General features: G+C 35.6%; 1 protein-coding gene across 8 annotated transcripts in view; it reads right to left on the bottom strand.

Annotated features, from left to right (window-relative positions):
• The window catches only part of LOC126967956 (embryonic polarity protein dorsal-like), a 51,557-nt gene extending 37,360 nt beyond the window's left edge, over nt 1-14,197 (bottom strand). For 2 of the 8 annotated variants that reach the window (XM_050812679.1, XM_050812681.1), the window contains exons 1-2: nt 13,652-14,197; nt 8,523-8,585 (exon numbers count right to left, since the gene is read on the bottom strand). In XM_050812679.1, coding sequence (XP_050668636.1) covers nt 8,523-8,585; nt 13,652-13,664 — 76 coding nt within the window. In that variant the 5' untranslated portion in view covers nt 13,665-14,197. The remainder of the gene's footprint in view (nt 1-8,522; nt 8,586-13,651) is intronic. The other 6 variants (XM_050812676.1, XM_050812673.1, XM_050812677.1 and 3 more) reach the window with 4 other exon arrangements.
• Between the last annotated feature and the right edge of the window lie 8,867 nt (nt 14,198-23,064).

Here is a 23,064-nt window from a genome sequence, read left to right as displayed (position 1 = left end):
AGGAAGTGGCGCGCGTCGGGGAATCCCGCCGCGGTTGGTGAAAGTGTCCGTGGCCCACTAGCAGTAGCGCGGCGAGGAGCGAACCAATATCATTACGACTTTGTTCATATTATTATGTTGACAACATAGTCTTACGATTGTCAGCTTGATGTGTTAAGACGCGGACTGACTACGATTGTAAACGCTACAATATTTGTATTGATCATGTGGATAAGCTGCAAATAGGCATTTTTTTAATGGAATAGGAGGACAAACGAGCGTACGGTGTTAAGTGACCACCGCAGCCCACATTCTCTTGCAACACCAGAGGAATCGCAAGAGCGTTGCCGGCCTTTAAGGAAGGTGTACGCGCTTTTTTTGAAGGTACCCATGTCGTATCGTCCCGGAAACACCGCACAAGGAAGCTCATTCCACAGCTTTGTAGTACGAGGAAGAAAGCTCCTTGAAAACCGCACTGTGGAGGACCGTCACACATCCAGATGGTGGGGATGATATCCTAACTTGTGGCGTGTCGTGCGAAGGTGGAATTCGGCGGCAGGAATCAGGTTAAACAGCTCTTCGGGACACTCCCCGTGATAAATGCGGTAGAAGACATACAATGAAGCGACGTCTCTACGCAACGCCAAGTGATTTAGCTGTTCACAGAGCACTGGGTCCCCGATAATTCGAACTGCTCTGCGTTGCACGCGGTCGATTTGATACTGGGGTGCGTCAGACCAGAGATGACAGCAATACTCTATGTGTGGCCAGACCTGCGCTTTGTAGAGCGCTAGAATGTGGGCCGGCTTGAAGTATTGCAATGCTCTATTATACTGGTTTTCTTTTGATTATTCAAAATAGACAATACACATATTAAATAGAATAATTATTCTTTTAAGTTTAAGAAATTACTAATTCTATTTAATTCTTTAAAAAAAATAATGTTGTCATCGCTGAAAATTCAGAGATTTTTGACTCCAAAGCTTACTTTTGGGAAGCAACTGACAAATTTTTTTATTGGATTTTTCAAATTATATATAAATATTCTATTCGGTTCAAAATTTTCTATCAGTCCTTCTTTGTGCATTGTATTTTTTGTGTCGGAATATTTTAAATGCATTATGTTGTAATCAACTCTCTAAGAAAACACTTTTTTGTGGATATTGAGGTATAACCGCGCCTTTACAAGCGCTACCAACGTCATGAACTGCCATAAGATATCCCAATTAATAATTACATTTATTTAACTAACTCATCTCTTCCAGATTCAGAAACCAGACATCCACATCCACGAAATATCCGTCCTGGCACGGAAACTCTTACCACATAGTGCGGTACGAGTGAAGCCTAGGGGCGTATCACTCGATCTAACCAAATCACTATTTTTCTCCTCTTTCAATCTTTCGTCTGACCTGGATTGACAGGTACCAGATACATGTAGACTCACCTCCCGTTTGTGATCATCCTTCTGATGTCGCCAAGTCTCTATTAGACAGCACCTTCTGTGCATTCCCAGCGACACTATGCCCTAATTATTATCTTTTAATTTTTAATAATTAGTGTCTATTGTAATTCTCAGCGGAAAATTGAAAAAACAGATGTAATAGTTTTATAATGTTATTTATTAATCTTGCTTTGTGAGAATTAATTTTGTAATTTTTTTTGGCATTGCTAGCGACGGCGTCGTGTGCAGGGTCGTCTCCCTGCGAAGGGAACGATGGCTGGTCCATGCGTCAACTCGTGAGCGGGTGCTCCTTGTGGTGCCAGGTAAACCTGTTATAGTTAATGAGCCATTGTATTTGTTGGATGCAATTACTAATTGTGACAGTAATCACGACCATCATGTTCACGAAGCATCCTTACACAAACAATGAGTTCAAGCTCTAAAGGTTGATGCATACGATAATTTATATTTACACATTTAATTCTTTATTACTTTACATGAAATAATTTATATTTTTAACCGACTTCAAAAAAGGAAGAGGTTCTCAATTCGTCGGTATCAGCCAATGTAGGTTTGTAACTACATACATAGTTATAGGTGAGATGTGCTTGAGTCGCACGTCCGATGTGAGGAGACGATAGGCGCGAGCGGGTCGCGACGGAAGGACACTAATTCCAAAAATAACAATAATCGTTACTAGAATTAGATTAATTAATTAGATTGTATAAAGATACGCAACTATTTTTAAACTTTTTAGTTCATTTTATATCTGTTGTTTTGGAATAGTATAATTGAAATCGGGTTTTTTTTTTATTTAAACACGATTCATATATTGGATGCAGCACTTTACAAACTAATTTGTTATGTATGTTACAGCCAATGTAAATACTCTAATTGATTGAAAATGGCCGTTGAGTTTCTTGTATGTTCTTCTCACGAGCTCAAATTTTTACGAACATATGGTAAATTCAGTAATTTATAAGAAGTATTTATAGTGGCGCTTAGTTTAAGCCTATTTGAATAAAGTTTATTCGACTTTGACTTTAAAATCTTTTATTGATTACAAAATATATTTTATTCTTAGTAACAATTCTTGAATATGTACGTTAGATTTTTGTGTATTTACATTATTACTATCATTATGTAAGAGTAACAATTGGTTAGAGTGAGACAGGAGGAGCCTTCCTACCGCTGCCGTATGCATGAGAGAAAGGGACGCCACAGATTGGCGCCGTAACGCGTTACGTTACGAATCGGTTTACCCTCCCACAAGAAGTGCGTACTTCAAAAAAGGTAAGCGAATATATTTTGGACAAAGGATTATGATGTATATATATATATACATATATTAACGGCCGTTTTCAATAACTTATCTATTCTTAGTTTAACTTACTAGAGGAAAGCTTATACGCTTCCTTACATTTCAATAACCTATCGACATAAAGCATTGAGCTATTGGCCGTTTTCAATAACGTATCTCTAGTTACGGATACATTGCTGTCACCGTTTAATGACAAGATCTTATCTATCCATAGTTATGTCCGATGCTTTATGTCGATAGGTTATTGAAAATGGCCATATAACTATATTGGACATAACTATGGATGGATAATATCTTATCATTAAACGGTGACAGCAATGTATCCGTAACTCGAGATACGTTATTAAAAACGGCGGTTAATTTAACACAAGTACATAATACGAATATATTATTATATTCCATGTTATAGGATGAAATGATGATATAATAATCCCTTAAATGTATAAAGCATATGAACCAATCGGTTTGTTTCGACTTTCTTTCGACCCTGGCATTTTGAATAAACTTCGTTTTACGACATGGTGTCACGGTCATTTGAATCAACTGTAGATATTTTTTAATGCATGAGGAAGTCAAACGAGCTTTCTGGTCACCCGATATTAAGTGATCACCGCCGCCCACATTGTTCTGCAACACTAGTGCATAAGAATCACAGGAGCTTTGCCGGCCTTAAAGACGGTAAGGTGTACGCACTTTTTACAAGTAACCCATGTCTTACCATTCTGGAACACCACACAAGCAAGTTCATTCCATAGTTTATTTGTTACGTTCTAGAAAGTTCTTTAGAACCACACTGTGGAGGAACACATGGTGGGGATGATATTAAAGTTTGTGGCGTGTCGCTCTTTGGAACAATCCCCGTGATAGATGCGATCAAGCAACGTCTCCACGCAACACAAAGTGATCTAGCCGTTCACAGAGCACTGGATCTCCGACAATTCGAGCAGCTATGCGTTGCACGCAAATAGTTCGACTTGATACTGGCGTACACCAGATCAGGTATTTTTTTTTTACTTTAATCCGACTTGGGGGGGAAAAGTCGAGCAAAACAAGTGACACGACCATACTAAACAATCTCATTTAGGTAATATAATATACAATATTACTTGTGAGATAAATTGTATTTTAATGAGAATAAAAAAGATATTTTGTGTCATGCCAGGGCCAAGTTAACCTATTTATTTAAAACATAAAAAAATTTTTAGTATAAAATATTATCGGCTAATTACATAATAACTAAATCCCTTAAGTTGGGACTGTATAAATTGACTGACATGGATCTCACAACTTTTTACGGAAGAACTGAGTTGCGAGACTAGTTATGTTTTTGATGGCATTAGAAGTTACGAAACGAACAAGATGATCACCTAATACTGATACGCCCTGCCCACAACAAAGCAATAATCCTCAGTTTTCTTGGAAACCAAAACGCATTGAACATATGCCTTTGAGAAACATGATAAAAATCTCAGGAGCCCTGCCAGGGCGCCAATCAAACTAGAACACAATTATTACAAGTGTGTTTGTGTTTTGGTTTGAACTTTTAATTGGTCTCCCTGGAGATTACGTCTGTCTTTATTGAGTTATAATTTAGAATGAAAGAATAATAATTGAATATTAACTAACGTATGGGTTTGCCATATTTTAAGTTGTATAAAAATAATATAAAACAGTGCAGTGTTACTCAATGTATTAAACAAACAATTAAGGCTGGGGACCGGGCCAAAGGCCTTGAGTAATCGGGCGGAGCTAGGTTACCTCTTTCTCACAAGATCGCCATAGTTTTAATTCAGAAATAGAAGCATTTTTCATTTATTACAAACATAATACAATTTTCTGTACAAAAATAAACACTCTATCATGATATAATCCATAATTATACAAATGATTTAAGTTTTCTTTAGTGTTAATTCCGCCAACATTTGTTTTTAAAACAATTCGACACGTGTTTCGCCTCTACACGAGGCATCCTTAGGACGTGTTGTCTCGCCTAAATCTGGCACGAGATTGACAGGCGAAACAAGTGTCGAATTGTTTTTTAAATTTAAAAATAAAAGAAAACTTGACATTCAAAAGTGTCATTACCTTGACCTACATGAATAAAGTGATTTTGATTTGATTCTGTTTCCTGTTTCTTAGAGTACAGATGCCAAGATAAAGGAATCCTATATGGACATTGAAAGTCATGTTCACTAAAAGATAATTCCTCAATGTTATGATACCATTTATAAATATATAAGACGAACAGGACGTTCAGCTGATGGTAATTGATACGCCCTGCCCATTACAATGCAGTACCGCTAAGGATTCCTGAAAAATCTGAGCAGCACTACAACTGCGCTCTTCACCTTGAGACATAAGGTGTTAAGTCTCATTTGCCCACCACTAGCTACGGAGCCCTTCAGACCGAAACACAGTTATGCCTTCACATTACTGCTTCACGGCAGAAATAGGCGCCGGTGTGCAACCCATAATCTAGCCGGCATCCTGTGCAAAGGAGCCTCCCACGGGTAGGTAGTATATGTAACAAAATATTGGTCTGCGCAACTGTTTACCTTCTTATTTTGGGATACATATACTGTAACATACTATTTATTCATAGTATATCTCGAATTTAGTTCTCACCAAATCAGTGTCTAAAAGTAATAATACTAATAACAATTATTGATAACAGACAACAGCTAATCATTGAATCTCATTAGATATTAATGATTTCCTTACAATTTAATCTACATTTCTATTATCAGATAAATTCTATTGTTTACACTTTAAATATGCCAACTAATAATAATATGAAATTATATTTAATATAGATTTATAATTGACCCGAGTGACTAATTATATACACAATAATTAATGTGTAGTTAACTCCTAACTAAATCTAGACGGAAAGAAATATTTAAGATGCAACATTTATGTTGAAGAAATTCAAAAAGAAGTTCATTGAGTCAAGTCAAATAAATTTTATTTAAGTAGGTTTGAGCTAAGCGCTTTGTGTCGTCATTTTAAATAATTTAAAATACTGAATCTATCATACGTTCGGTAAAAGTGAGAAGACAATACAAGAAACTCAACGGCCACTCTTTTAAAAAGTTGATTAAAAATGTGCTATTCTACGTTTTTAGAGAGAACATTTTTGTTAAAATCTTGCAAAGATAGCTTTGACAATTAAATAATGAATACGGCTGTATGGGCTTGAACCCTTTGCCTGCCCTAACAATGGACGAAGAAACCAAAAAAAAATAACGATTGACGCAAACTTAAGAAAATTTTAGGAACGAACTTCAACCCGTTACGTACGCGTATCTTAAAATTTCACAATCATCATTTTTTCATAACGCGTATAACTTCAAAAAGGTATTTTACAACGTCTGTAATGTATACATGTCATAAGAAATTAGTTTCTAAGGGGCATCCAATTTTTTTAGGAAAAGGAGGACAAACGTGAACGAAACGATTAAGTGATCACCGCGCAAAAATTCTCTTGCAACACCAGAAGAATTACAGGAGCGGTGCTGGCCGTTTGGAACGATGTACGCGCTTTTTTTGAAGGAACCCATGTTGTATTATCCCGGAAACACCGCACAAGGAAGCTCATTACACAGCTTGGTTATACGTGGAAGAATGTTTCTTGCAAACCGCACTGTGAACCGGTCCGTCACACATCCAGATGGAGGGGATTATATACTAATTCGTGGCGTGTCGTGCGAAGGTGTAATTAAGCGGCAGAAATCAGGTCAAACAGCTCTTTGGCGCACTCGCTGTGATAAATGTAGTGAGAGACAAACAAAGGAGCGATGTGTCGACGCAATGCCACGTGATCTAGCCTTTCATAGAGCCCTGGATTCCCGACAATTCGAGCAGCTCTGCGTTGTACGCGGTCAAAAGATGATGTGGCCGGGTCTGCGCTTTGAAGAGCGCTAGATTTTGGGTAGCCTTGATGTATTGGCGTGCTCTTTCTATGACGCCCAGCTTCTTCTAAACCAAATTGGCTGTGCCTTCAAGATGACCGTGGAAATGGCAATCGCTCGAGATTTCGAGACCTAGTACTCCAATACTAGGCGAGGCTTTAAGGGTAGTGTTCTCGATGAGTGGTGATACGACAAATGGGGTTTTATTAGTGATAAACGCGCAAACTTGGGTCTTCTGGGGGTTGAATTTGACAGGATTCACTTTGCCGCATTCCGCGATCTTCTCAAGAGAGAACTCGATAGAAGACACAAATTTCTTGTGGCACTGGTCGACGATTTCCCGAAAGACCTGCATGACCTATCTATACGGCAGTTCCAGTAGGTACTGTCTCCAACATATACCTATATGTATCCACATAGCAATGCATGTTGGAGGCGTCCATTGAACATAGCATTGATATATTCTTATGAATCATAATATCTATTCAAAGTTTCAAGAAAGCATTTTAAATATCAAATAGTTCATAAAAAATGATAAAAAAATAAACTGTTCATATATAAATTATCGTTCCTTGGATGCATTAACCTTTAGATTTTGAATTAATTGTTTGTGTAAGGATGCTTCGTGAACATAATGGTCGTGAGTACTGTCATAATTATTAGTAATCGCATCAAACAAATACAATGATTTATTAACCTATATAACAGGTCGAGGCACCACAAGCAGCACCCGTTCACGAGTTGACGAATGGAGTAGACATCGATCTCGTCGCACATATTTATAGGAAGAAGGCCCGGTACACGACGCCACCGCAAGCAATGCCATTTTAATGAGCATGACGAACCGTGTAATAGAATACGAAAGATACTACAACAAAATAGTATTTTTTGTATTCGTACGAAAATTCCTTGAGAAAATCGTATTGTGGATGAACGATAGAGCAAATTTACCTCTACCAATGTCTAGCGGCCAAAAAATCAGTAGCTGAATTTATATGATGCTACTTGGAATCGGAAAACCAAAACCTTTTGTTTGTTTGTGACGTACTTCCACTAGTATATATGTAATCTATATAATATATAAAAATGAATTGCTGTTCGTTAGTCTCGCTAAAACTCGAGAACGGCTGGACCGATTTGGCTAATTTTGGTCTTGAATTATTTGTGGAAGTCCAGAGAAGGTTTAAAAGGTGAATAAATATGAAAGTGTTCGGAATTAAATAAAAACAACAATTTTGTTTTCCTTTGATGTGTCCTCCCGTCGTCCGATATTTGTTTTGGATGGACATAGTTTCTATGACAGAATTTATTGACGCACGGTTTGACAGTTCTGCTGTAAAACGATTTCATTACAACAACAGGGAGCATATTTTACGAAATAATTCTTGATGTTATGATATATTATTGACAACTTCATAAAAAACATTATTTCATTTATTACTAGCTGATACCCTGCGACGTCGTTCGCGTACGTACATTTACACCTTGGGTTACATTACTGGACTTTTAGTAGGGATCCCTAATTTTTTTGAAAATGTTATATAGCCTATAACACTCGGGGATAATGTAGCTTCCCAACAGTGAAAGAATTATTCAAATTGGTTCAGTAGTTGCGGAGCCTATTCAATGCACACAAATAAACAATCAAATCTTTCCTCTTTATAATATTAGTATAGATATACAGAACAACGTCTGTCGGGTCAACTAGTCTTTAAAATAAATATAACAAAATTCGACTCAACAGTCAGATTGCCACGTAATTTAAATCGCAGACAACCCACTCGTAACATTTAGAAATTAAAAATAATTAGCTGCCACAGTCCACATCACGTTATTTAATATTTTTCGAGTGTTTTTGGCTACTTACTGACATCACTAATGTTCAGGTTTGTGGGCTGTTCACCGGCAGGTCCTACAGGCAAAGCGGCGTCTGCAAACAACACACGCATTCTGTTAGCACACTGGGGGGGAAGCGGTCAGGTACATCATATAAGCCATGCAGGGTGCCAGTGTGATACTAATGAAAGTACATATACTATACCTACACCACTAGTTTATTATTACCAATAAAAGGTTTGGTAATATATAATAGTTACAGATCACATATATGCTAAGCTATATAAGCCAGTACTATATAATATATACTAGACAGTAAGAGTAATACGTGGGTAACACTGAAAATGTTTAGAACTGACCAGTTAGAAACATTGCTAATGAAAACTTTTTTTGAATTTAAATTTTAGAACTCTTTGGTAACCTAATGTAGTATATTGCATTCATTTGTCATTTGTTTTTGTAAATTGCCGGCAAATCTAAAACTCTTGTTACACGTGAATGATTTATTACGACTTTCGTAGTGGGCTTACTCAACAACAAATCTATGATAGGCTGCGATTAGCATTTCATAATGAAGCCCCATCTCGTACCACTATTTACAATTGGTTTGACGAGTTTAAGCGTGGACGTAGCAATCTCATTGATGATCCGCGTGAGGGATGTCCTTTAACAGCGACTACTGAAGATAACATCAGTGCTGTGCTACGCATGATAGAGGAAGATAAGAGACTGACCTGTCAGCAGATACGGGCAAGCCTAGGCATTGGTATGAGTCAAGTTCAAAAAATATTACACGAACATTTAGGCGTCAAGAAGCTTTGTACCAGATGGATTCCCCATACTTTAACCGACGACCAGAAACACCTTCGCATGGACTGGTATCGCCAAATGTTAGATAAGTTCAACAGCGGTGAGTCAGATGCTGTATTCGACATCGTCACAGGTGATGGAAGCTGGATATATTACTACGAACCCAAAACCAAAAGACAATCAGCACAGTGGGTGTTTCCTTTCGAGGATCGGCCAGGAGGAAGAAGTCGACTCGTATGTCAATCGCTGTTTGCCTGTTCTCTTGGAAAAAATTCAACAGCAGCGCCCTCGAAAAAGGACCCTCCTTCACCACGACAATGCTTCAGCGGACTCCGCAAAACGGACTGTTGAATATTTGAATATGGCAGGTGTCGAGATAATGAGTCATCCGCCATACAGACCTGGCGCCCTGCGACTTTTATTTATTCCCAAGAACTAAAGATAAAATTCGAGGTATTCGCTTTACGAGCCTTGAAGATGCGGTGAAAGCGTACGAAAATGCCATAGAAGAGACCCCTAAGGAAGAATGGGCACATTGCTTTTCTCGTGGTTCCATCGAATGTGACGATGTGTAGAGACAAACGGAGATTACTTTGGAAAACAATAAAAGTATTGGCAACTTTCTACATTAAGCCGTTTTTCATTTTCTAAACATATTTCACAAGAGACTGCTGATAAGCAGTGTTGTGTTGGTTTCTTCTGCACTTACACAAAAATGTACTGAGTCGGCTCCTTTTACCAGGTATTCAGAGGCCAAACAGGTTTTTTTTAAATTTTAAATAATATTTATTACCTTATTTAATTTAGTATTTTACCATTGTAATTAATATTGTAAATTAAAGGTATTGTGTGTTTTTTTGTTGCTAATAAAGTGTTTTCTATTCTATTGAACTTTTAAAAATCTTGCCAAAATTATGGATGTCATCATACACAATAACAATACAACATAAAAATACTACATGCTGTTTATGAATGAAAGTTTTCAGTATAGGAATCCTACCGGCAGTATGGTAGCAGTGTTACGCCTCAATCAAGACAGGAGACGCCAGTTCTAGTTAGGCTAGCGATTTATGAATAAGATTGTGAATTGTACTAGCACACTAATAACAGTCAATCAAATTTGCTAATGATTTTATATTTTAACAATTTGTTTTTCATATTTATTGTGCTCAATTACAGTCACTGATAAACTAAACTAGTTTTTAATTGTTCTCTTTGGTAGGTTTTTAGTTGTTGTTTTGTAAGAACAAAATGACTTCCCCCTTAGCCAGATACATAAGAAAAGTGTATTAAAGTGATATTAAAATAAATTAATTATTAAATTTGGCTAGATCATAATAATTGTAATCTATGGAATATATGGAAATTATGTATAATATTTTATTTTCATGTAAGCTAGGTTGATTTCTTCAGGCTCTTTTAACTGTAATGCATTCAAATGACTGTTCACAAAGCATTCTTACACAATAAATTCAAGCTCTAAAGGTTGATGCATCCAATATAGGATAATTTATATTTATAATAATAATAATAAAATTTATTGCCTTGAACTTAATTTAAGTACACAATATCAGCTTATTACAAACATACATTAAGACAAAAGGGAGTAGGCTCAGCTCATGCTGCTTGAAATAATATTTTCATGCAGTGCTGGTTTTCAGCCATTCCCATCTCCCTAAGGTGTAAGGTGGGATACATAGTAAAGAGGGCAAACTAATAACGATTACAATGAAGATCTAAACTTTTTCTAAATGTATCAACCTCTGTATAAATTATGAGTGTATTTGTGAGTGTCAGTGTGTGTCAATGTGTCAGTTTAAATGTAATATGAAACGAGATGCAAATTTTATCGTTAAATCATGAAAAATATTTATTTAAGGGAAGTTCTTTCCATACACAATAATTGAAATTTTCAACTTCCTGTTGTTTTTTTTAACAATGCCATTTTATATTTACCCTTAAACTGATTTATATTTTTTATCATTCTAAGATTATACAATTTTATTACAGCCATTGTAGAATACTCTATTTGATTGAAAAGAGTGGCCGTTGAGTTTCTTATACGTTCTTCTAATGAGCTCAACTTTTTACGAACATATGTATTCAGTAATTTGAAAGAAATATTTATAGTGATGCTTCAAAAGTGCTAATTTAAAAACTAATTGAATGAAGTTTATTTAACTCTAAATAATATCTTTTATTTAAAATTCTTTAATTCCTTTACTCTCATAAAACCTAATATTGAAATAGAATCTAGAATAATTGTTTGTCATCTCTAGTATTAAAAATAAAATAACCTTGAGTGGTGATGATTGTAGTGACATTGTTGGGACACCTGCTATCACCTATCATTAAGTAAGCCATTGGATTCAGTTGATGGTGGTCAATTTAACTTAAGGGTTCTATAATTTTAATATTTAGTGAACTCGCTTCTACCGCCACCACCTATATTAACTTGTTCTACTAAATTTTAAAGCAACATGCTATAGTTATTATTTACATGTGTGTGATGTAATAATAGTAGAATAATAATATTATATTGCCAGTCATCAATAGAATGGTTATAGAATTAATTTACTTTGGCCCCTTAACCATTATTTACAGTAGCTGTGAAGTGTGGATTTTTACAGGGGACATTTAGGTCTGACTTTGTGAATCTCCAATACCTATATGACTACAACTTCTATGACTCTATAGTGCAACTAGCTGACCCAGCAAACATTGTATTGCCGATATTAAAATCACAATACAAAAGTAACTGTTGATTGTAGATGGGTGAAAATTTGAAGTTGTATGTATTTTTCAATGCTGACTTATAATCAAACAAATTAAAAAAAAAAAACATCCCCATAACATTTAGGGGGATGAAAAATAGATGTCCCATTCTCAGACCTACCCAATATGCACTCAAAATTTCATGAGAATCAAGGAGAGGAGTTCAATGTTTAATACCATGACATGAGAATTTTATATATTAGATATTTGGTGCATTGTGGTCTAACTGGTCTAGCTGTGATATTATAAGCATACATTGAGGGTGTGAGCTAGTAGGAAATTATTTTTGTTGGTTGTTACCACATAGTTTTGCCATGGTTAGTTGTGTTCAATTACAAATAGCAAATTCAAGTTAATCAGTATGGAAAATACTATACAATGCAAATAATTTAAATTGAACTTTGAAGATACTTACCCCCTTATTCATAATGGTCCGCTAACTTTAAACAGCCGCTTAGGAGTGTTTTTTCTCATTCTGACTTAGGTCAACAGAAGAAGACAGAGTGAGAATTAGCAATGCTTTAAGTTACCAGACTATTATGAATAAGGGGGTTACTATATAATATATATTATGTCTACATGGATTTTTCGAAGATCAGAAAAGTATTTTATTAAGTAGGAAATCCCAAATCCTTTCAGATGCCATGTTAAACTTGTTTAATATATTATACAAGTAATTGACCTCTGAATAATTTATTTAGACATTTTGAAACACAAAATAATATTCCAAATATTATAAATTTAAGTTATATTAGAATTGGGTTGTCATTTATCTGTTTGCATTTAAAATCACTGTAACCATTACAAATATGTGCAACCAATTTCTTATATGAACTGAGAATATTTTTCAATCATAACAAGATAAAGTTAATAATTAATTCTTCTATTCAGCCTTCATTCATTGCCTATTGTTATGTTGATTGTTAAAAGAGACAAATGTATGATACACATAATATAATACTATATTTATATTCACTTATTATGTTTATTAAATTAATGTATTAACTGTGTTGCCTCTTTCTTAATATTCTATGAACATTACATAACATATGTATATGTTATATGAACAGGCAAGAATAACCATTAAGATATTATTCATAAATTACAAATTCACTAGAAGTAATTTAAAATAAACCAAACTATAAGCAAGATTACCTCTTTCCACCAAAGTTATGCAATGTAAATTCAAATTGTGTCCTTAAATGTTAGTTTGGTTTGTCTCGATTATTTAAAACTACCATTGAGTGTTTGAACAGTGAACATTCTGAGAGCAGATTTGTAGTTGTAGAATATTTAAAAATCTAAAGGTGGCTTTCAGGGTATTTTAGAATAGCAGATTCAAGTAATCTAGATTACTTGATATGAGCTCTATAACACATTTTAATCTTGACTACTTGTTGTTATAATTTTGTTTTATATGCTTGCACCAAGGCCACTTAATAATATATACAGTGAGACATAGCGTTTTTGCGTAAAGTGACTATGTGCACGGGCAGGCAAAGGCATCAAACTATTGGCAGGTAATTTAGTGGCAGTAGCAACTAATCATGCAATTACTGTCACATAACTTGTTACCTCCGTTGTCCATCGCTCGATTATCTATCGAGTCTCGGCTGAGGACACCGCAAAACGGTCCTTCAGTAGCACATTTATTTATACATCGTCGTCACTGCTCGTATCGCAATTAGCACTATTAGTTTGATAAACTGTAAACTCACTCAACCTCACTAAATTGCAACCGACTGAACAAACGATTCACAATTCGTATACTAGAGACGTACCTCGAACATGATCCTACAATAACTGTCTTCACTTGTCCAGTTATCAAGGTCTTGTCTCAATAAACAGCATGCACAGTTCCAAGAAATTTAAACAGGTTATCCGAAATTAGCACTTTACACTATCTCCACGCAATAGTTAGTTGATCAGCTTTTCAGATCAAATATAGTAACTGTTATTTTGAGATAAAATAGTTATTGAAATTAAATTATCAAAATAAAAACTTTATCAAACAACGTTCAGTGTCGTTGTTGAGAATTACGATTGGCATATTATCATTAAGCGAAGTGCCAAAGTGAAACAATGTCTAAGCAAAGACGCGGTTCGCGAAAAGTGAAACTTCTTGCCGCTTTAGCTTGGAAAAGAACTGTCATTTGACAGCCTTTCCAAGACAGATCCAAAAGTGTCAAATGTCAAAGTCACAAAGTTGACTGCTAATGTACTATTATTTTTTCTTTCTTTGACACTACACAGTACGCGCATTCAGCCACGGCCAAGCTAATGTACTAACACAGATAGCTAGCAGGGATGTTTTATAAGGCGCTTCTACATACAGTATTTAAGGGTGAATACGTTAGGTCGCGGTTGACATTTCTCTGCAAAACGTGAGATTAATATAGTAATTATAGATATTTGTAAAGATTTTTCTTTCTTTATATACCACTATTACACTATATACCACTATTACATGCCTTGTGATTCACCGTGTTTTTAAAAAAAATAGAAAAGTCATAATATGACTACACAATTTTTTTCTTAACACCGTCGTATCAAATACCAATCTTCTATAATCGAGAGAAAGTAATTATTTATAGCAAAGGAATCTAAATCTTTGTAATGAATATAATTCAAAAGTTAAACGACAGCTTGTAATATTTGTTTATTTCGATGTCGTTATCATAAGTTGTGCATGTACACAATCCATCTATGTAGCTATAGTATATAATATAATTATATTGAACATCAGTACCTATACTGATGTTCAATATAATACATGATCTATGGTTGTGTACAAGAATTTCTATATCGATTAAGCATAATATCTAACTTTTACCTGAACTGGTGCCTCTAGAAACGTTGAAAACAGTAACAACTCGAGTTGTTTTCTTTAGGAACCCTCAAAGAGTATAATAATATATAGGTAAAAGAGAGCTCTCTCTACGCATTATGAGCTGTCTATTTGAAAGCTGGCGCCATCTGCAGATTGGCCCCGAAAATAACTATATATATCAGCTCGAAATTACAAAATTGAAATTGCGCGTAGAGTTAGTTATCTAATTTTGTCACAACATAGAACATAAAGGATAGATTTAGTAGTGTAAATATGCAAAATGGAACACGAGAGATACATACATGTGCAAACGCTAGGCGTAGCCGCCATTTTATGACCAGTGGGCAGTAACACAAATAAAGTAAAGTTGAAAGGTTTCAAAGCGAGTGACAGCTGCCAAAGCTTTCATTTTCGGGCCAACTAACAGATGGCACTACAGTCTTCTGAAAACGTCACTTTAAGGCGTCTGTCCCACCCTTAGCTCAAGAAAGTTAGCCACCCAGATTTTTATTTTTATTTTTTTTAATTTTTAATTTTTTTTATAACATCGTTAGTTCGCCATTTGATCTTGATTGTTCTCTATAAACCTTTGGTTGTTCTCGATTTTTTTTTAAATTTGCAATTCATTAAAATTGGTTAGGTTAGGTTATGTTAGAACAGTTAAAACAACGCACGAACCCAGCGTAGTGTGCCGCGGCAGCGGCCGGCGAGTGCCAGAACCAAATGGTAGGCGTTTCCCCCCATTTTTAATTAATTGTTTTTAAATAAACAACAAAAGAACAAACAATTATTTATAGCGAACAATTAAGAACAAACTACGAACTAACGATATGCGATATTGAAAATTCAAAAATAGATTTTTTTTTTATTTTTGGTGGGCTAAGTTTGATGAGCCCCCACCCCTGGAAACCCTTTTCTGAATTGTTACCTACTCTTTGGAACTGAGGTATAGATATGTAGTTCGTTGTTGCTCAGCCTCCTAGCTCGTGAACGCTTGTTTTCCTTAAAACTGTTTACTATCTCCAAAATTGTTTCTTCTGCATGCCAATATTATCTCCGGCATGCATTGCTATGCAGTTTGTACTAGAGATGCCATATCGGCGCATCCACGCATGTTTTTTGTTTGGGAACTTCAGTTCCCTTAATGCCTCGCTTGGTATCGGAAAACTAAGTCTGAAAATGTCAGGAGATTACGAATTCCACTGTCACATCTGGAAGGCAAATCAAACTAGCATTTAGAAACTCTATAGGTATTATTATAGAGTTTATTAGATTATTGCTCTCATCTCTGGTCTGGCCTACGCTAGTATCAGCTCAAATCATTTGATAGGGCTCCAGTGCTCTGTGAGTAGATATCTCTTGGCGTTCAATAGAGACATCAGACAAAGTCGTGAAACAGAAAAGCTAAATTTGCCATTTACAATTTAGTTTTTGGCCAAATGGTGTTTAAGTAGAACGATCAAAATACGAGGATCTTGATTGGCTAAAGTTATTGTCCTAATTTAAGAAATGTAATGCTAGTAAAGTGCTATTTAAGTTTTCTACTTACAGAATGACCAATTGAATTTTAACTTGTATTTTAAGAGCCCGATAGCTTTTTTACTCGCTATCCGTAGTCGCACCGCCCGCGCCGACTTTGTTTTAGCTTAAACAAAACAAAATTATATTCCGTGGCTTCCCACATAAATAATGAAGCGATTAAAATAGATTGAGTTGAAAAATTGATATTTTCACTACTTATTGTGATTACCCCGCTAAGCGGGCTCTATAAGTCCACACCATTAGCCAGTAAATCCATTTTTTTTATGTTAAAATAGCAATTAATCGATTTAAAAACAGTTATAAAGTTGAACAATCATTTATCTTTCGTACGATTACCTTTTTATATCATTCATATCTACAATAGTTAATTGTTACATACGATGTTATGCAACAAAACGTTGGAATTTTTATTTTAAGGCTTTAGCCGAAGGCTAGTCTATCTATCTGGCCACTGTTCCACATAAACTTGTTCTATTATAATAATATATTCTTTATATATAATAACGCCACCGTAATGTTATAACAGTTTACAAACCAAATCTATCAAATTTATTCCATCGCATCATCTGCGTCGCACAAGTGGCCATCAAACTCACGCACAATTTGTAGAAAATAATATAAAATTAAATTCAATATTATTATGCTTGATGGTATAAAATTTATAAAGCGGAACGACCTTTTTCAGAATTAAAAACAATAAAAATTAAAAACGACAATGGTTGAAAGATTTGTATGTTTATAAGTTTCTTTTTGTTTGTAATTAATAAACACTAAAATTACTTGACCTATTATAAAAATTTCATAGTGATTTATCCCGTAACAAATAATTAAAAAATATAGAATAAATCAATAAAAGATCACTGTCTACTAGATTACTAGTGAATAGGAGGGCCCAAAGACCAGAATTACTTAGACTATCAGCCATCAATTACTTTAGTCTTAATCCGGCACTAGAACGTAGTGTTTTAATTAATAAATGGTATCTAATCACATGTAATGATAGATTCCAAAATCTTAGAAAATTTGAAATTGTATAAATTTTAGACTATAAACTTGGACCAAATACCGACGATTAATTAATTATACTAACTATACATAAATAATTATAAATACTAATTAAGTATGTAAAACTTTAATTATGTTCCTTTTAAAAATGATTTTCCTTTTTTTACTATGATAATTACATTTGTCAAAATATATTCGTGTATCTTTCACAGCTGTACTGTACGTCTTTTGTAATTAATAAAAATTATGTATTATAATACCCAATAATACCAACTAGATTTTCCGTGATCTCCACCATCTTATATAAATCCACGAATATGCGTCAAAGGAGTTCATTATTTATATCTGACACAGAAAGTATTTCAGAGCGTAGGCGGTAGGCTTTCACAAAACTCGTTTCAGTGATTTCAGCGCGGTGAGTCATCGCTACGCACTTCCTAACTCTAATAAATTGCAGGCTGACTCATGTAACAACTAACAGAAATATTGTTGGTTCGTGAAGATTGAAACTGTCTTTAGATTTCATGAATTTTAAAATATTTTAATATATTAATTTTATCATAGGTGTAATCTAAGTCTACCTTTCAAACCAATGCGACGGCTGCAGTTGCAATGCCGCTGTTTTACAAAAATGTTTTTTTTTTGAAATTATGTATTTATTGTGAGGTCGTTAGAGATAATAAAGAAAATAGTTACAAGTAAAAAAAGTATTTATATATTTTTTTAAGATTTTTAATATATTTTCCATATCTGGATGTATTTTTATAGATTCATGTTTAAATAAAATATTACGGCCTACGGGTCGTGTATGTCGGAGTTACGCCAGGGTTTCCTTGACCAGGGTCCATCATGAAGAAATACAACACTAATAATTTCTCAATTTATTGAAGCACAACTGCTAGTATAGATATGAACCGACTTTACTTTTTTTTTTTTGCGCCCAAACAACGCCCTCCGGGATAACGACGGGAGGGAGGTGGTGAATGCTCATGACCAACGCAGCCTAAGTCTGCGTTGGTTATGTGGGACTCACGTGAAAACTTAGGTGCCTACCCACTAAACACCACCTGCAGTTGCCTTTGGGCAGGTGCCCTCTAAGCCTACATCGAAGGCGATCTTCTCTTGGGGAGAGAGCCGCAAGCGGCACTCCCTATGGAGTTTCCGCTGTGATAGCCATCTTTACATAAAACAACCGCTTTTATAGCTTCCGTACAATAGATGAAACAGAGTAGATACAACTTCTTTTAAAACACAAATAAAATTAGGTGTTGTAAAATAATTCCTAAGTACAGCTCAATAAATGTTTTAGTGAATTTATATAACTTCAAATGATTTGTTAGTTCGTTAGATAATATGTAGTTTGTTCGTTTAATTTGAACATACATTACGAAGTAAGAAAATGGCGCTGCAAGAAAGTTTCGAAACACAATTAAGAAAGACTGCCAATTCCGTGGTCATCTGGAGGGCAAAGCCAAATTGGCGTCGAAGAAGCTGGGCGTCATCAATAGAGCACGGCAATACTTCAAGCCAGCCCACATTCTAGCGCTCTACATAGCGCAGGTCCGGCCACACATGGAATATTGCTGTCATCTCTGGTCTGGCGCACCCCAGTATCAGCTCGATCCATTTGACCGCGTGCAACGCAGAGCAGCTCGATTTGTCGGGGACCCAGTGCTCTGTGAACGGCTGGATCACTTGGCGTTGCGTAGAGACGTCGTTCATTGTGTGTCTTCTACCGCATTTATCACTCGGAGTGTTCCGAAGAGCTGTTTAACCTGATTCCTGCCGCCGAATTCAACCTTCGCACGACACGCCACAACTTAGGATATCATCCCCACCATCTGGATGTGTAGCGGTCCTCCACAGTGCGGTTTTCAAGGAGCTTTCTTCCACGTACTACAAAGCTGTGGAATGAGCTTCCTTGTGCAGTGTTTCCGGGACGATACGACATGGGTACCTTCAAAAAAAGCGCGTACACCTTCCTGAAAGGCCGGCAACGCTCTTGTGATTCCTCTGGTTTTGCAAGAGAATGTGGGCGGCGTTGATCACTTAACACCAGGTGACCCGTACGCTCGTTTGTCCTGCTATTCCATAAAAAAAAAAGACATTGCATAAAATAATAAAGTTTGACACAGAATAACGATATTAATTGTAATACAAATTAATTTGAACATTTACGCATTCAATTAAGTATTTTAACAATAAATGAAACATCAAACATCTTCAAAAATTCAAACAGTCAAAACAGTGTCTATTAAATTAGTTAGACCTTAATATCTAATCTATTTGTATTTGAATCTTATATATTTTAGATATATCTATAATAATATATTAATTTTAACGATAAACTAAAACATAAATATCAATAGTTGCAAACAATTGACGGTAGGTGGCGATTCGCGCCCATATGTACTTACTTAGATACCTGGGGATCTTGATCGCTACAACAAGAGAAATGTTGTTGGTAATAATTCTAGTATTGGATAAGAAACACAGAATAGTTTTAAAGGCGAATGTATACTTTTTTATGGAAAGAACAAACGACCTACATACGGGTTACCTGAAGTCTTGTGGTCACCGCTGCCTATACACTCTTGTACCACTGGAATCACAAAGGCGCTGCCGAACATCGCGTACAACAAATAAAAGTAGTTACATATAGTAGGTATATGAATTCAAAAACCTAAAACATATTGTTACGTGGCGAGCGAGAGGGCACCGTGGTGAATAAACAATTTACTGAACAAAAAGTAAATTTAAAAGGTCATTTTTAGAAGCTAAAAATGATTTAAAAAGAAGGGGGAAATCTTATTAGAAAGTTCAACCCGTGGAACTGTAGGTACCTATATACTTTTTATAATGACCCCTGAGGTGTGAAAATTCGGCCAAGAACTAATCAAATATAATGAAAAGGCTCTCTCATAAAAAGAAAAAAAAATATTCGAAATTGTATTTAATTTTTTAAATAATTTTCATCGCAGGCAAAGAGTATGTATAATGCTTGCAGGTGAGTCAAGGTGTAAACAGACGGCTGCGGCGGCAGTACGCCGCGCCTATCATTGCGTGTGGCGCCAAAATCGTCAGCACGTGGTAATAATAACAATGTTAGCTCGAATTCTAAAACCCTTCCACCCTCCAGGCATTAACCCTTCTAATAACGCTATATTACGATTACAGTTCGATCTATTACGATGAGGGACATAACCTGCCCTAACTATGCAGTGACTTAGGTAATGTCAGTATATTAGGGTGCAGCACGCAGGTATAGGTATCTGCTTAAGGCGAAGAGTAAGCAGAAAACACGCAAACATGGTGTTTTTAGACAAGTTTTGTGGTGAAAGTATAGCATTTGGAGCTATGAACACTACTTAATCCTGTTACACATATCGTCAAGTGTTATTTGTAGGGTGCTAATGCTTGCTGTTGGTTATAGTTAACACTGCCGAGCCTTTTTGAACTACCACTTTTCTTTGAAGTTAAACAAGTTTTTTGGCATGGCGTGACGCATTTTTTTGGTACTTCTCTCAGAAAAGTTTTTTTTTTTTTGAATGATAATAAGGGACGAGACGAGCAGGACGTTCAGCTAATGGTAATTGATACGCCTGCCCATTACAATGCAGTGCCGCTCAGGATTCTTGAAAATCTCAAAAATTCTCAGCGGCACCACAATTGCGCTCGTCACCTTGAGACTAAGATGTTAAGACTCATTTGCCCAGTAATTTCACTAGCTACGGCGCCCTTCAGAGCGAAACACAGTAATGCTTACACATTACTGCTTCACGGCAGAAATAGACGCCGTTGTGGTACCCATAATTTAGTTATTCTTATAGCTTGTAATTTTTTGTGTAGGTTCATTTATTCAGAATAATAGTGAATAACGAGGATTGTAAGCACATAAACTGTTTTCCATGCAAGATTTTTTAAAATATTGACTTTGTTACATCGATGGCGGGCTGTCAGCCGTGAACTTATATCGCTCAAGGTCGCTGGCATTTAGTGTCGCCTTAAACTTCGGATTTACTAGAAATTCTTCTTCGTGTATCTTATTTTCTCCAATTGAATAAAAATATAAATCATTTGTGTTCTACTTGCGAATATTAACTCAGATGACGAGAGTAACAATAGAATCGTAGGGAGCGATTGGGGGTAAAAAATTATAGCAACACTTATTTTTTAAAGTCTTTATCAATTTTAACTGTGTATAATGAATTATAATATCCCTCGCCAGGTATCTAAACGAGGCTGTGAAGTGAAATTCGACGTCTGTTCATGAAAATAAATTTAATGATTGCATGTCATTACCTGATGCAAAACGCAAAAAAGATTATCTTCGAATCTGTTTAAATCAGGGGTGCTCAAGCTTGAACTCCTAGTGATCTACTTCAAAATTGTTAGACTACGATCGGTCTACTCTGAGAGGCTTCAAGTATGTGTGTTGAAGGATTGTCTGCTAGGGTAGAGTGTCACGATGACATAGATATTAGTTTTGCGCACAATAATATACGACCAGTAATGGTGCGATCTGTGGCAGAACTGTCCGTGATAAAACATAATATATTCAACAATATATACGTGATAAATTGTATATATTATATTTAAATTGGATTGAAAGTTACGTTGTAAGTTTGTAGTTTCCTTTTTGGTATCCGAAATCGAGTCGGCGGTTGAATATTGGCTAACGGCCGTTTTCAATAACTTATCTATCCTTAGTTTAACTTACTAGAGGTAGACAAATCTATCTTTTTACGCTAACTTCTATCGACATAAAGCATTGGACTATCACTATATTGGACATAACTATGATAAGATCTTGACATTAAACGGTGACAGCAATGTATCTGTAACTAGAGATACGTTATTGAAAACGGCCGTAAGTGTCCACTGCAAAGTTAAAACTAAACGGACTGCTATTATTAAGTTAGCTTATTTAATCATTACAGTAGTTTGGAGTGCCGTAAAATCCAGTCGACAGACATTAGCTCGTGCATAGATCACGCTGTCACTTACACGTGCCATTTGATGCGAGAGTCTTTTGCACGGGCAAGTGTTGTTACAATTGTAATAAAGTTATAAAACGTCGTAATTAGTCATGTTGATAACAGGGTCTACCGGCAACGAGTTCCCCTAACCCTCCGCCGTGGCCGCTGGTCGGTGGCGACCGGCGGTGGTAGCGCCACGCCGGCGACACGTCGCGACAACGCTCCCCTAATTTTAAATTATTTACTCCTGATACCATCAACCTTAATTTAACTACAATGTGCGATACTCAGAATAAATTAACAAGTGCCTATTCGAAGTAGGTCAGAATAATTAAAATAAGTAGTAAAGAAAATATAGGTGGACAAGAATTTTTGTCACTTTCGTAGCAATAGACACGTTACGTTTTCTACCACTTTTTGTTATTAAATCGTAATAGGTCACACACTATTTATTATAATTCCAACTCTTTTAGTTGAAGTGCCTAGTATAACATCACTGATTACAAAGTGTATAATTTACTGTTTATTTGGTTATCTTCAGTATAAAACTGAAGTATTGTTTATTTAAAAGTCTTTGTTTTTATTATTTTTATAGTACGAAAATTAACCCGTTACGCCTGCATTAGGTACAA

This window comes from Leptidea sinapis, chromosome 14 (assembly GCF_905404315.1).
Source record: "Leptidea sinapis chromosome 14, ilLepSina1.1, whole genome shotgun sequence".
Classification (NCBI taxonomy): Eukaryota; Metazoa; Arthropoda; class Insecta; order Lepidoptera; family Pieridae; genus Leptidea; species Leptidea sinapis.
This window is presented reverse-complemented; position numbering and strand designations above follow the sequence as displayed.